This window comes from Pelophylax lessonae (assembly GCF_965119305.1).
Source record: "Pelophylax lessonae genome assembly, chromosome: 9".
NCBI classification, from domain to species: Eukaryota; Metazoa; Chordata; class Amphibia; order Anura; family Ranidae; genus Pelophylax; species Pelophylax lessonae.
This window is the reverse complement of record NC_138776.1, coordinates 272,961,117-272,974,997: the sequence shown is the minus strand read 5'-3', so window position 1 is coordinate 272,974,997 and position 13,881 is coordinate 272,961,117. Positions and strand designations below refer to the sequence as shown.

Here is a 13,881-nt window from a genome sequence, read left to right as displayed (position 1 = left end):
GTCCACGGTAGCATAGTGGAGTGAGAACTCGGCCGAAGGAATAAGGGAATTAAGGCTGGGGTTGGTGGAAGAATGAGGAGCCGACATGTCGATAATCAAGCGTTTTTTATTGGTGAATTTGCTTGTGGCAATACCGATCGGGTTGGTACGCCAAGAGGAGAAGGGGGGGGCCGGGAAGGGGCCTAACATGAACCCCTCCTGCACTTCCTTCTCAAGTAGTAGATCTACCGACTCCGGGTCCTCCGTGGCCGACAGTAAATTGGGACATTCCAGAGTCCCCGTGGGAAGAGACACCAGCCCCGTGTGGAACCCACCCAAGAACCCCTGGATCAGATACTCCACCAGGTGTGGAGACGGATGAGCCTGTAGGTAAAACTCCAGCACCTCGACCTTGACCCCGGTTAGTCATTGTTTAGGGTACATCTTGGATGGACACATGGATTTCGTGTGAGCCCTGAAACAGATGGAGCAGACATGGAGCAGCCTGCAAGCACTGAAGCTGCACGCCCCCCCATTGAAATTATTGCAAACCTGGGCTTTACCTAAGAACACTATGGGACGACCCAGCTTATCCCTAAGGCCACGCTGCTCTGACCTGCCAGCACCCCCCCCCGGGACCCCGGCCGGGGAGGATACAGCCTCCATGGGGCAAAGGCTGGCAGAATGTGAAGTGGAGGAGCATGTGGCACAGGAGGGAGGTGCCAAGCCTGCGAAGTGCCTGCAGAAGAGCTCGGTATCCAGTAGACTCCAATCCACACGAACATTGAATTGAGCCAAGGCTGCCGCCGCCTTGGCCGAGACTGACTTATGAAAGTCGAAGAAGGTAAAACCCCCGTATTTGTGCCCTAAATCCACTATCTTATGCAAGTAAAGATCTAACTCTTCCCGTCGCTGCGGGTAAACGGAACACAAAACGTCCCTGTAGATGCCGAAGGCCAGGACAAACTCGGGGATAGTGAGCTTCTTATTAAGCCTGGGGTCCCTGGCCTTCATGACTACGGACAAATCACCGTAATTGTAGACCTTACTTTCGACCATGTCCTGGGAGGCAATGAGGAGAGCCACTAGGTTGACATCCTTCCCCTCCAAGATATCCTTGCGGAGAGCCGCGGGGACCAAGTGGGCCGGGGTGATAATAGGAGAAACCGTGGAAGAAGGCAAGATGGGAACTGGGGGCCTACCCTGATCATTAGCGGGAACTGGGGTCGGGACCGGCAAGGAAGGAGGGGGACCCCCTTGAGCCGGACTGGCGTCCTCCAGCTTAGTCAGCCTATCGCCGATGGACTGTAGGGAAGATAGGATGGAGTCCAGGGTTCCTTGTATGGCAGACGAACAGCCCTGAGAGCTGGTGCCCAGTCCCGGATCTTCTGGATGTTCCATCATCAATCTGAACAGCTCCGCTTTCCTTGCAGTGGCCGGGAACGAGATACCCTTCTGGCGTAGGACCGCTGAGATCTTCGGAATAGTCCAAGACCCGTAAGAGCCCAGCGGAGAAGGAACCCGACGACCCCTGGGGGTACCGGACCTGACAGGGGTGCCGATCCTGGCAGGCGTGGAGGGGGAGGAAAATCCATCTTCCAGGGTGGCTCCTTGAGGCCCGCTGTAGAAGGAAACAGAAAAAGTAGAACGCCCAAGACCGATTAACGACCGTAACGTATAGGAGAACCACTGGCTGGCTAGCTAGAGCCCAGAGGCGAAAAACTTAACTACCCCGTGACAGGTGAGGCCCTGCTAGATGCCAAGCGGCCGGTGAGAGGCTCTACCTATGATTTGGGCGAGGGGCGTGAGCCACTGACGTGGTGGCGGGAAAGATGGCCTCTCGGTGACAGTAAAAGAATCAAACGTGTGGCCGTGACAGGTGAGGCCCTAACTATAAACCCCATGAGAAGGGTGGAGCGAGGCGCTAGCTTTGGTTTGGCCCGTGGGGCGAAATAATCTCCGACGAGATTGGGGGGTTGGCCTCGCGGGACCGGCTATGAAGGGGGGGGGGGAACTAGGGCCAGCACCTGAAACCCTAACAGCCAGTAGACTAGCCCTACCAGGGAGGAGGGGGCAATACATGACAGAACAACACAGCTGGAGAGCCACAACAGAGTAACGAGAAGGACAGACGACATGAAGAGCGGTAAGTGCACAGAGGTGATGAAGCCGTGACGGAGCACAGGAACCAAAAAGCAACCGCAGGTGAATAACATGAGGAGTATACGGGCCTGAAGTGTACATAAAAGGGGGTGGCCACCGGGCAGCCGACAAGGTGACTAAGAGTGTGGGGCCAAGTGACAGACCAGGTATAAGTGACTACGGGCGATGTCTAGAGAAGCGTCTGTGAAAATTAAATAAGCTGAGCCGTGAGGTACATGAAGGAACCTGAACCTGAAGTAGTACCTGGTGCCGGCATTGAAAGACATGGAGAGAACCTGAAGGGAAAAAGGCAAACGGTCAAAAAAGGGGGGGGGGTGCGTGACCCCCCACTAGAGACATACCTGTACCCGGAATGGAAAACACACATACCCACAATGCAAAGAGACCCCCCCCCCCACCAACCCTAGGTACCAAAAACCCCCCCCCCCGCCCCCTCACTCTGAAAAAGGCCGGGCGACCCCCCCCCCCCCAACCAAGGCAGCCATGGACAAGCAGGGACAAGCAGGGGAACATGGGATGATGTACCCAACCTGACAGAGGCCGATAAGAGAGCAGGAGAACATAAAACAGGTAGCCGTGGCCTAGTAAGGCAGGCAGTGTGTGCAAGAGCACTGTGTACGGGGGTAGCCGTGGCCTTTCTGGAAGGCAGGCAGTGTGTGCATGAGCCTGTGTACAGGGGTAGCCGTGGCCTTCTGGAAGGCAGGCAGTGTGTGCAGGACTGAGTGTGAAAAAAATAGCCGTGGCCTACAGAGGCAGGCAGTGTGTGCAGGAAGATGGCTCCTCCCCCCCTCCCCCCCCCATGATGACAAGTACCTGATCCCCTACTGAACAGCAGGAGAAGCAGCGGCGAAGCTGGTAGACACGGCAGAGAAGCTGGGCTGGATGGCAGCGGAGGGTGAGACACAGCACCGTCAGAGGTTGCTCAGGAACAGCCGAGATCCGCGCCACACGCAGCGCTTCCTGGAACAGCACCCGACCGGACGTCCGGTCCACGAGGAGGCGGTATTCGGCCGACGTCAGGTGATCACCCAGAACACCTGACCAAGCCGAGTGACGACCCGAGGCAGCAGGCCGGTCAAGGGGAGGGGCGGCGCTATAAAGCCCGCTAGCTCCTCCCACAAATACCGGCCTGCGGCCGCACACATATACTGTATATATATATATATATATATATATATATATATATATATATATATATATTTTTATTATTTATATAGTGATGGGTCTATTTTTGTTATTTTGTGTAATTAGGGTGAAGATCTGATAGATATAAAATTTGAGGTTAAATCAGAAGAAGAAGAGACGTATGTGAGGGATGATCAGCAGTCTATGGAGGAGGATGGAATAACGGGGACATTTATAGAGGAGGACACTCCTACAGAGATCAGCACAGGTGAGCCATAATATATTCTTCTCTTATCTCTGCTCTGTTACTGCACACTGATTGGTCCAGAGTAGGGAGTGAAATCAGCAAATATCACTTTTATAATGGTCATCTCCGTGTTATAATAACTGTTAGATCTTCTTTCCTCTCAGATAGCTCCCTTCTTCGTACAGATATACTACACAGGTTGAGCCTTTCTTAGGTGGATCTTCTTCGAGCAGACCTATAGCTATATGTTACCAGAAAGCTCTGTGTATGGCCTATCTTGGAAAATAACAAGCGAGTGACTCACTGATATTACCTGGAGAAAATGTTCCCTCTAGTGCTGCTCATTTATAGAAGTCTAAAACCTCGTACACACGAGTAGAAATTCGGCCGGGAAATTTAGTCCGACGACCGATCTGCCGATTTTTGGCTTGTTAGTATGGTGCTTCCGACAACCGACTCCGACTTTTCGGCCGAAAAAATCCTGGTGTGCAGGCTATATAATTTTTGTCGACCGTCAAAACACGTGCGATTTTCGTCTCATTAGTACAGATTTAGATGGGGAAAAATCTTATGAGCTAGACTAGGCATGCTAAGAGATGAAAGAACACAAAGAAAGCAATCCGACACATGACATCACTTCTGAAGTAGAATTCTGTCGTGCGGGAAAATTCGTGTGCAGTCTAGAGCACATTCCAACCAACAGACACCACTCTGGACAAAAGACGGACGATCGGTCGGCGGAAATTCGTTGCGTGTGTACGAGGCTTAAGCCTTGGACAACTTATTCCATGTTGAAGGGAGAGGGTCTGCCAGTCTTAACTCTAATCCTTCTATGTAGCAGGGATCATAAGAGGGCCTAGGCTTTTAGTTGTATGAATGAGGACTCTTTCAGTCCTCATTGAATCCATCATATTTAGACAAAGCTGCATAAACATAAAAGTGATCTTGGAGGAAGTCCAAAGGCTCTTTTATAGTTGTAAAGTTGTATGAAAAATCTAAGCTGGTTGGGACATCCACAGAGAACATCTGCTCCCTCATATCTACCTGATCCAGATGGAATCTTGATGTAACCCTCTCAGATCTATTGATGATGATTTTATATTTTTCCAGGACATGCCATGGAGAAACCCTCAAAGGATCGTCTCACTTTATCTATAGGTTGTAAAATGGAAGATGAGGACATCACAGGAGATTGTGCCGGAGAAAAGACAATGAGCTCCACTATGGATGGTGGACTTCATGGTGTGGATAGACCATGGAATGCCTCTGACTCTGAGCAACCTCATACTGTGAGGGATGGTGCCGGAATCCAGGGGGAGGAGACCTTTATCTGTCCTGTGTGTGGGGAAAGTTTTAGCTCTGAATCAACTCTTACCGTACATCAGAGATCTCACCCGGGGGAAAAGCTTCATTCCTGTCCTATGTGTGGAGAATGTTTTCTACGTAAATATCATCTTAGAGTCCATCAAAGACTGCACACGGGTAAAATGCTTCATTGCTGTCCTGAGTGCAGGAAATGTTTTCTTACAAAGTCAGAACTGGTCACACATCACAGATCCCACAAGGGTGAGAAGCCGTATTCCTGCCCTGAGTGCGGGAAATGTTTTTCACGGAAGTCCTATCTTTCTGTACATGAGAGATTGCACACGGGTGTGAAGCCGTATTCCTGCCCTGAGTGTGGGAAATGTTTTGTACATAAACAATTTCTCACAACACATCAGAGGTCTCACACAGGGGAGAAGCCGTATTCCTGTCCTGAGTGCGGGAAACGTTTTGTACGTAAACAACTTCTCCAGACACATCAGAGGTCTCACACGGGGGAGAAGCCGTATTCCTGTCCGGAATGTGGGAAATGCTTTTCACAGATATCTGAACTCGTCATCCATAAAAGGTCCCACACTGGCGAGAAGCCTTATTCCTGTCCTGAGTGCGGGAAATGTTTTTCACAGAAGCCTCATCTTTCTGAACATCTGAAATGTCATACGGGGGTGAAGCCATATTCCTGCCCTGAGTGCGGGAGACGTTTTGCACGTAAATCACAACTTGCTAGACATCAAAGATCTCACACAGGTGAGAAGCCGTATTCCTGTCCAGAGTGCGGGAAATGTTTCTCACAGAAGTCCCATCTTACAGAACATCAGATGTGCCACACAAGGGGAAAGCTTTTTTCCTGCTCTGAGTGTGGGAAATGTTATCCACGGAAATCAGGACTTGTCAAACATCAGAGGACGCACACAACCCTGGAGGTGTAGTAGTGTCTTGAGGGAAATGTCTTCTATATGGATCAAATTTTGCCGTACTTTAGAGATCTCAAACCGGGAAGAAGCCAACCTTCATATACACCTCAGAAAACTCGTGGCTGAGCATTCCTCTGATCGTTATCATGAAAGAAATCCGACTTCAATCAAGACCTCAAAGTTCTGTCTACCTTGCTCTTCTCGGATAGAGGAGGAAGGGGTGGGTTCCTTCAGGATGACTACCTCCTGCGGTGTAATCTGATCTCCCCTGATATTCAGCAGAAGCCTAATATTAGGAAATCCTTGTGAACGAGGAGCTGGATATTTCTAATGAATCAAGAACAGACCATCAGAAGTGACTAGCTTGGTGTTGCGGTTATGCTATCAGCCTGCGTAGAGAGTGACATCGGCTCGTAGAATGTCATCTGCTGGTTGAACGTTGTAAATGTGAACTTTTCATATGAACCTGATCAGAAATGCAACCATAATAAAAAAGCAAATATCTTAATATGGAACCAATAAAGCTACAATATATATATTCCTAAAATTGTTATATTGTTTGAAGGTTGATTGATGAGTTTGACTTTAGATATTAACACTACGAGTAAGTGCTCAGAGGGAAGGGCAAGTATTTCTCATCAATCTTAGATGTCAGGGTGGCCTGGCAGGTGGAGATCGCCTCCAGCACCGCCGCTGTGTCAGCTCCCGCTGCCGGCCCTGTGTCCATGCCTGGGTCAGCGCCATCTTGGATTGAGGCCTTGCCGGATTGCTGGCGGTATTTGTCTAGTTTAGCCGTGGCCTCCGAGTTCTTTTTAGGTGGCGACATGCCCAGCGGGAGTCTGAGGAGGTACAAGAGAAAGCGGGGTGCCGGGATGTGCTGTGAGGGTACAGGATATGCAAATTAGGATGTAAGGCTGACGGAGCTCCAGCTACTCACGTCTCACTGCATGCCGCGCCATGCCACGCCCCTAAGGGCATGTATTTCTAAACCCAGAGAAGGAGCAACACATGTAGACATAAGTCTACCAGAAAGGTAAGTATAGGTAGGCTCTTCTACAGGCTGTGGTGTATATGATGGCCTCAGAGTGACTGTGATTGCTGGAGCACCAAAGAAAAGTGGTGTCGGGGGTCAGGTCACATGGATATGAGGACGCATGGGGAAGCAAGGAGAAGGTAGGTAAAACTAGTAGTTTTGAATTTTCCACAGAGGCGAGCTTCAATTAGTCAACCTCCTTAGTGTATATCATACTGGATTTCAATAAGTGAGTTGTGTAAGGTTGTTACCAGCCGTTTTCCATGTGTCTCTGTTGGGTTGTCTCTGTGCTGACCATGTTGTGGAGGAAATGTGTAGATGTGTCACCTTGCAGATAATTTGAGCCCATCGCCAATACCCAAATAAGAGGTTCCTTCACACAGGTGGGGTCAGGATGAGCAGAACATGGACACCAAGCCTTGCTCCACGCATCTCTTTTGGGTTATCTCTATGCTGACCAAGTTGTGGAGGAAATATTTAGATATGTCACCTTTACAGATTGACTGAGCCCATCACTGATCCCCAGATGAGAGGTTCCTCCACACAGGTGAGGTCAGCATGAGCAGAACATGGACACCAAGCTTTTCTCCGTGTGTCTCTGTTAGGTTGTCTCTGTGCTGACCAAGTTGTGGAAGAAATGTGTAGATGTGTCACTTTTACATATTGTGACCTGTACCGATCCCCAGATAAGAGGTTCCTCCACACAGATGAGGTCCTGATGAGCAGAACATGGACACCAAGCCTTTCTCCATGCATCTCTGTTGGGTTGTCTCTGTGCTGATGGAGTTGTGGAGGAAATGTGTGGATTTGTCACCTTAGAGGTTGTTAGTGACAATCCTCCACTTGGGTGAGGTCAGGATGAACAGAATGTGGGTTCCTCATCCAGAGAAAAAAGTAAAAGTAAAAAGGAGGAGGGGTGAATGGGGCATGATGGGAAAGGAGAAAAATATCATTTAGCTTTTCTCTTATTATCGTACTCTAACATATTACAGAACATTTTATTAGGAGTGGTGGATGGTGCTTTCATTTGTAACAATACATTTTAAATAATTATCTCAGTCTCAGATTATTACATGGAGATAATCTGTAAACTCTCCGGAGTGGCCAGATATCGCATCACTTATAGTAATCCTATAGTATTCAATATAGTAATTATTAAATCCTATGACATCACACTGACTTCACAGCTCCTCCTCCTAATGTCCCTCCATCTGGAGTCAGAGAATGCTATGACATCACACTGACCTCACAGCTCCTCCTCCCAATGTCCCTCCAACCAGAGTCAGAGAATCCTATGACATCACACTGACCCCACAGCTCCTCCTCCTAATGTCCCTCCATCTGGAGTCAGAGAATCCTATGACATCACACTGACCTCACAGCTCCTCCTCCCAATGTCCCTCCAACCAGAGTCAGAGAATCCTATGGCATCACACTGACCCCACAGCTCCTCATCCTAATGTCCCTCCATCTGGAGTCAGAGAATACTATGACATCACACTGACCTCACAGCTCCTCCTCCTAATGTCCCTCCACACTTCAACGTAATAAGGCCTGTGTAACGTGAGAATTACCTACCCCTCGTCACTTCCGGCCAGGAACAGCTGAGCAGCGCAGCAGTGCGCATGCTCACAGCCCCGGATACCTAAAGGGACAACAGAGGAGCGGACTAGTGCGCATGCGCACTAGTATGGAAATAGGACGGTGTACCGTGCAAAAAACCTACCCAAGCGGCGGTTAAATAAAACAGCGGGGCTGCAATACGAATCATCTCCGCTCCTGTGCCTGTCACTTCCCTGCTCTCGGCAAGTAAATATAAAAGCGGCTGGCGTCTCCGTCATTTATGTTTACATACACCCGCCGCCGCTTTTATATTTACTTGCCGAGAGCAGGGAAGTGACAGGCACAGGAGCGGAGATGATTCGTATTGCAGCCCCGCTGTTTTAATGTAACGGCTGCATTCCATACAGTGCCATGAACCGGAAGTGACGAGGGGTAGGTTTTTCTCACGGGTAGGTAATTCTCACGGAACACCTGCAGTGACAACCACAGTTCCTCTCATCACCACAAGGTGGTGATCTCGCTATACTGAGGAAGCGCACACACAGGAAGTCTCTATGACACCCAGAGACAGGAAGTGATGTCAGGTATAAATAAGTTCCGCGTGAGAGGTCAATGGGGAGGAAGTAGAGAGGAGACATTGTTGGAATTGGCAGCAGAAGAGGTAATAAAATCTTATTTTCTATTTACACCCAGTAACCCCCCCGTCATGTCCGTCCTCTTCCTCCATAGTCACTGTGACCTCTTTTATCTCCAGCAGATGACCTTAGAGAGACTCAGTTACGACCCATGATTAGTACATATTTAGTCCCTGTTGCAGTTCTGAGTATAGGACTTTTGTGGAGAACTTTGTCACATGGTGTGGGGAGGATCATCTGTATCTAAATGTGACTAAGTCAAAGAAAGTGGGTGTGGATTTGAGAAGGAGAAAGACACCGGTGACCCCCCCCCCCCCGTCTCCATCCAAGTAGTGGGTGTGGAAGGCACCGGTGACCCCCGTCTCCATCCAAGTAGTGGATGTGGAAGGCAGCGGTGACCCTTGTCTCTATCTGAGTAGTGAGTGTAGAAGGCACTGAGGACCTCCGTCTCTATCTGAGTAGTGGGTGTGGAAGGCACCGGTGACCCCCGTCTCTATCCGAGGAGTGGGTGTGGAAGGCACCGGTGACCCCTTGTCTCCATCCGAGTAGTGGGTGTGGAAGGCACCGGTGACCCCCGTCTCTATCTGAGTAGTGGGTGTGGAAGGCACTGAGGACCCCCGTCTCTATCTGAGTAGTGGGTGTGGAAGGCACTGAGGACCCCCGTCTCTATCTGAGTAGTGGATGTGGAAGGCACCGGTGACCCCTTGTCTCTATCTGAGTAGTGGATGTGGAAGGCACCGGTGACCCCTTGTCTCCATCCGAGTAGTGGGTGTGGAAGGCACTGAGGACCCCCGTCTCTATCCGAGTAGTGGGTGTGGAAGGCACCGGTGACCCCTTGTCTCCATCCGTGTAGTGGGGGTGGAAGGCACTGAGGACCCCGTCTCTATCCGAGTAGTGGGTGTGGAAGGCACTGAGGATCCCCGTCTCTATCCGAGTAGTGGGTGTGGAAGGCACTGTGGACCCCCGTCTCTATCCGAGGAGTGGGTGTGGAAGGCACTGAAGACCCCGTCTCTATCCGAGTAGTGGGTGTGGAAGGCACTGAAGACCCCGTCTCTATCCGAGTAGTGGGTGTGGAAGGCACTAAAGACCCCGTCTCTATCCGAGTAGTGGGTGTGGAAGGCACTGAAGACCCCGTCTCTATCCGAGGAGTGGGTGTGGAAGGCACTGAAGACCCCGTCTCTATCCGAGGAGTGGGTGTTGAAGACACCGGTGACCCTTGTCTCCATCGGAGGAGTGGATGTGGAAGTCACTGAGGACCCCCGTCTCTATCCGAGTAGTGGGTGTGGAAGGCACCGGTGACCCCCGTCTCTATCCGAGTAGTGGGTGTGGAAGGCACCGGTGACCCCCGTCTCCATCCGAGTAGTGGGTGTGGAGGGCACTGGTGACCCCTTGTCTCCATCCGAGTAGTGGGTGTGGACGGCACCGGTGACCCCTTGTCTCCATCTGAGTAGTGGATGTGGAAGGCACCGGTGACCCCCGTCTCTATCCGAGGAGTGGGTGTGGAAGGCACTGAAGACCCCGTCTCTATCCGAGTAGTGGGTGTGGAAGGCACTGTGGACCCCCGTCTCTATCTGAGTAGTGGGTGTGGAAGGCACTGTGGACCCCCGTCTCTATCCGAGGAGTGGGTGTGGAAGGCACTGAAGACCCCGTCTCTATCCGAGTAGTGGGTGTGGAAGGCACTGAAGACCCCGTCTCTATCCGAGTAGTGGGTGTGGAAGGCACTGAAGACCCCGTCTCTATCCGAGTAGTGGGTGTGGAAGGCACTGAAGACCCCGTCTCTATCCGAGGAGTGGGTGTGGAAGGCACTGAAGACCCCGTCTCTATCCGAGGAGTGGGTGTGGAAGGCACTGAAGACCTCGTCTCTATCAGAGTAGTGGGTGTTGAAGACACCGGTGACCCTTGTCTCCATCGGAGGAGTGGATGTGGAAGGCACTGAGGACCCCGTCTCTATCCGAGTAGTGGGTGTGGAAGGCACTGAGGATCCCCGTCTCTATCCGAGTAGTGGGTGTGGAAGGCACTGTGGACCCCCGTCTCTATCCGAGGAGTGGGTGTGGAAGGCACTGAAGACCCCGTCTCTATCCGAGTAGTGGGTGTGGAAGGCACTGAAGACCCCGTCTCTATCCGAGTAGTGGGTGTGGAAGGCACTGAAGACCCCGTCTCTATCCGAGTAGTGGGTGTGGAAGGCACTGAAGACCCCGTCTCTATCCGAGGAGTGGGTGTGGAAGGCACTGAAGACCCCGTCTCTATCCGAGGAGTGGGTGTTGAAGACACCGGTGACCCTTGTCTCCATCGGAGGAGTGGATGTGGAAGTCACTGAGGACCCCCGTCTCTATCCGAGTAGTGGGTGTGGAAGGCACCGGTGACCCCCGTCTCTATCCGAGTAGTGGGTGTGGAAGGCACCGGTGACCCCCGTCTCCATCCGAGTAGTGGGTGTGGAGGGCACTGGTGACCCCTTGTCTCCATCCGAGTAGTGGGTGTGGACGGCACCGGTGACCCCTTGTCTCCATCTGAGTAGTGGATGTGGAAGGCACCGGTGACCCCCGTCTCTATCCGAGGAGTGGGTGTGGAAGGCACTGAAGACCCCGTCTCTATCCGAGTAGTGGGTGTGGAAGGCACTGTGGACCCCCGTCTCTATCTGAGTAGTGGGTGTGGAAGGCACTGTGGACCCCCGTCTCTATCCGAGGAGTGGGTGTGGAAGGCACTGAAGACCCCGTCTCTATCCGAGTAGTGGGTGTGGAAGGCACTGAAGACCCCGTCTCTATCCGAGTAGTGGGTGTGGAAGGCACTGAAGACCCCGTCTCTATCCGAGTAGTGGGTGTGGAAGGCACTGAAGACCCCGTCTCTATCCGAGGAGTGGGTGTGGAAGGCACTGAAGACCCCGTCTCTATCCGAGGAGTGGGTGTGGAAGGCACTGAAGACCTCGTCTCTATCAGAGTAGTGGGTGTTGAAGACACCGGTGACCCTTGTCTCCATCGGAGGAGTGGATGTGGAAGGCACTGAGGACCCCCGTCTCTATCCGAGTAGTGGGTGTGGAAGGCACCGGTGACCCCTTGTCTCCATCTGAGTAGTGGATGTGGAAGGCACCGGTGACCCCTTATCTCCATCTGAGTAGTGGGTGTGGAAGGCACTGAGGACCCCCGTCTCCATCTGAGTAGTGGGTGTGGAAGGCACTGAGGACCCCCGTCTCTATCCGAGTAGTGGGTGTGGAAGGCACTGAGGATCCCCGTCTCTATCCGAGTAGTGGGTGTGGAAGGCACTGTGGACCCCCGTCTCTATCCGAGGAGTGGGTGTGGAAGGCACTGAAGACCCCGTCTCTATCCGAGTAGTGGGTGTTGAAGACACCGGTGACCCTTGTCTCCATCGGAGGAGTGGATGTGGAAGGCACTGAGGACCCCCGTCTCTATCCGAGTAGTGGGTGTGGAAGGCACTGTGGACCCCCGTCTTTATCCGAGGAGTGGGTGTGGAAGGCACTGAAGACCCCGTCTCTATCCGAGTAGTGGGTGTTGAAGACACCGGTGACCCTTGTCTCCATCGGAGGAGTGGATGTGGAAGGCACTGAGGACCCCCGTCTCTATCCGAGTAGTGGGTGTGGAAGGCACTGTGGACCCCCGTCTCTATCCGAGGAGTGGGTGTGGAAGGCACTGAAGACCCCGTCTCTATCCGAGTAGTGGGTGTTGAAGACACCGGTGACCCTGTCTCCATCGGAGGAGTGCATGTGGAAGGCACTGTGGACCCCCGTCTCTATCCGAGTAGTGGGTGTGGAAGGCACCGGTGACCCCTTGTCTCTATCCGAGTAGTGGGTGTGGAAGGCACCGGTGACCCCTTGTCTCCATCCGAGTAGTGGATGTGGAAGGCACCGGTGACCCCCGTCTCTATCCGAGTAGTGGGTGTGGAAGGCACTGAGGACCCCCGTCTCTATCCGAGTAGTGGGTGTTGAAGACACCGGTGACCCCCGTCTCCATCCGAGTAGTGGGTGTGGAAGGCACTGTGGACCCCCGTCTCTATCCGAGTAGTGGGTGTGGAAGGCACTGTGGACCCCGTCTCTATCCGAGTAGTGGGTGTTGAAGACACCGGTGACCCCCGTCTCCATCCGAGTAGTGGGTGTGGAAGGCACTGTGGACCCCCGTCTCTATCCGAGTAGTGGGTGTGGAAGGCACTGTGGACCCCCGTCTCTATCCGAGGAGTGGATGTGGAAGGCACTGAAGACCCCGTCTCTATCCGAGTAGTGGGTGTTGAAGACACTGGTGACCCCCGTCTCCATAATCCATAATACACATAATCACACTAGCCGGTGATTATGTGTACTGTGTGCCCAGCCAGGGTTTGTGTACTGTGTGCCTAGCCAGTGTTTATGTGTACAGTGTGCCTAGCCGGTGTTTATGTGTACAGTGTGCCTAGCCGGTGTTTATGTGTACAGTGTGCCTAGCCGGTGTTTATGTGTACTGTGTGCCTAGCCGGTGTTTATGTGTACAGTGTGCCTAGCCGGTGTTTATGTGTACAGTGTGCCTAGCCGGTGTTTATGTGTACAGTGTGCCTAGCCGGTGTTTATGTGTACAGTGTGCCTAGCCGGTGTTTATGTGTACAGTGTGCCTAGCCGGTGTTTATGTGTACAGTGTGCCTAGCCAGTGTTTATGTGTACAGTGTGCCTAGCTGGTGTTTATGTGTACAGTGTGGTGCTTTCACTAAGGGAAATGCTTTGCAGGGAAACAAAAAACAGTCCCTCCCCGCTGACAGGACAGAGCTGTGCATTGTTTACAGGGACAGAACTCTATCCGGTCTTCCTCTTCACTGATCATTTGGTGCCAAAATGTTTTGCTTCATGCAGAAATTAAAATCACCACCCCCCCATCTCCAGAACTGTCCATTGCCAGGTGGGCACAAAGCAGAACCAAACTACCA

At 52.1% G+C, this 13,881-nt stretch overlaps 2 protein-coding genes across 2 annotated transcripts in view; one reads left to right on the top strand and one right to left on the bottom strand.

Moving 5' to 3' along the window:
- LOC309564474 (uncharacterized protein) overlaps positions 1 to 5,766 on the top strand; it is a gene marked incomplete at its 3' end in the record, with an annotated part of 139,275 nt that extends 133,509 nt beyond the window's left edge. Inside the window, exon 17 of the mRNA XM_082269103.1 lies at positions 5,070 to 5,766. Coding sequence (XP_082125229.1) covers positions 5,070 to 5,766 — 697 coding nt within the window. The remainder of the gene's footprint in view (positions 1 to 5,069) is intronic.
- On the bottom strand, positions 406 to 4,926 carry LOC309564133 (uncharacterized protein; the record flags this gene model as incomplete). The annotated part of the gene is made up of 2 exons (XM_082268762.1): positions 406 to 1,182; positions 4,909 to 4,926. The coding sequence occupies 2 exons, from the start codon at positions 4,924 to 4,926 to the stop codon at positions 406 to 408; spliced, it is 795 nt and encodes a 264-aa protein (XP_082124888.1).
- Positions 5,767 to 13,881: the final 8,115 nt, after the last annotated feature.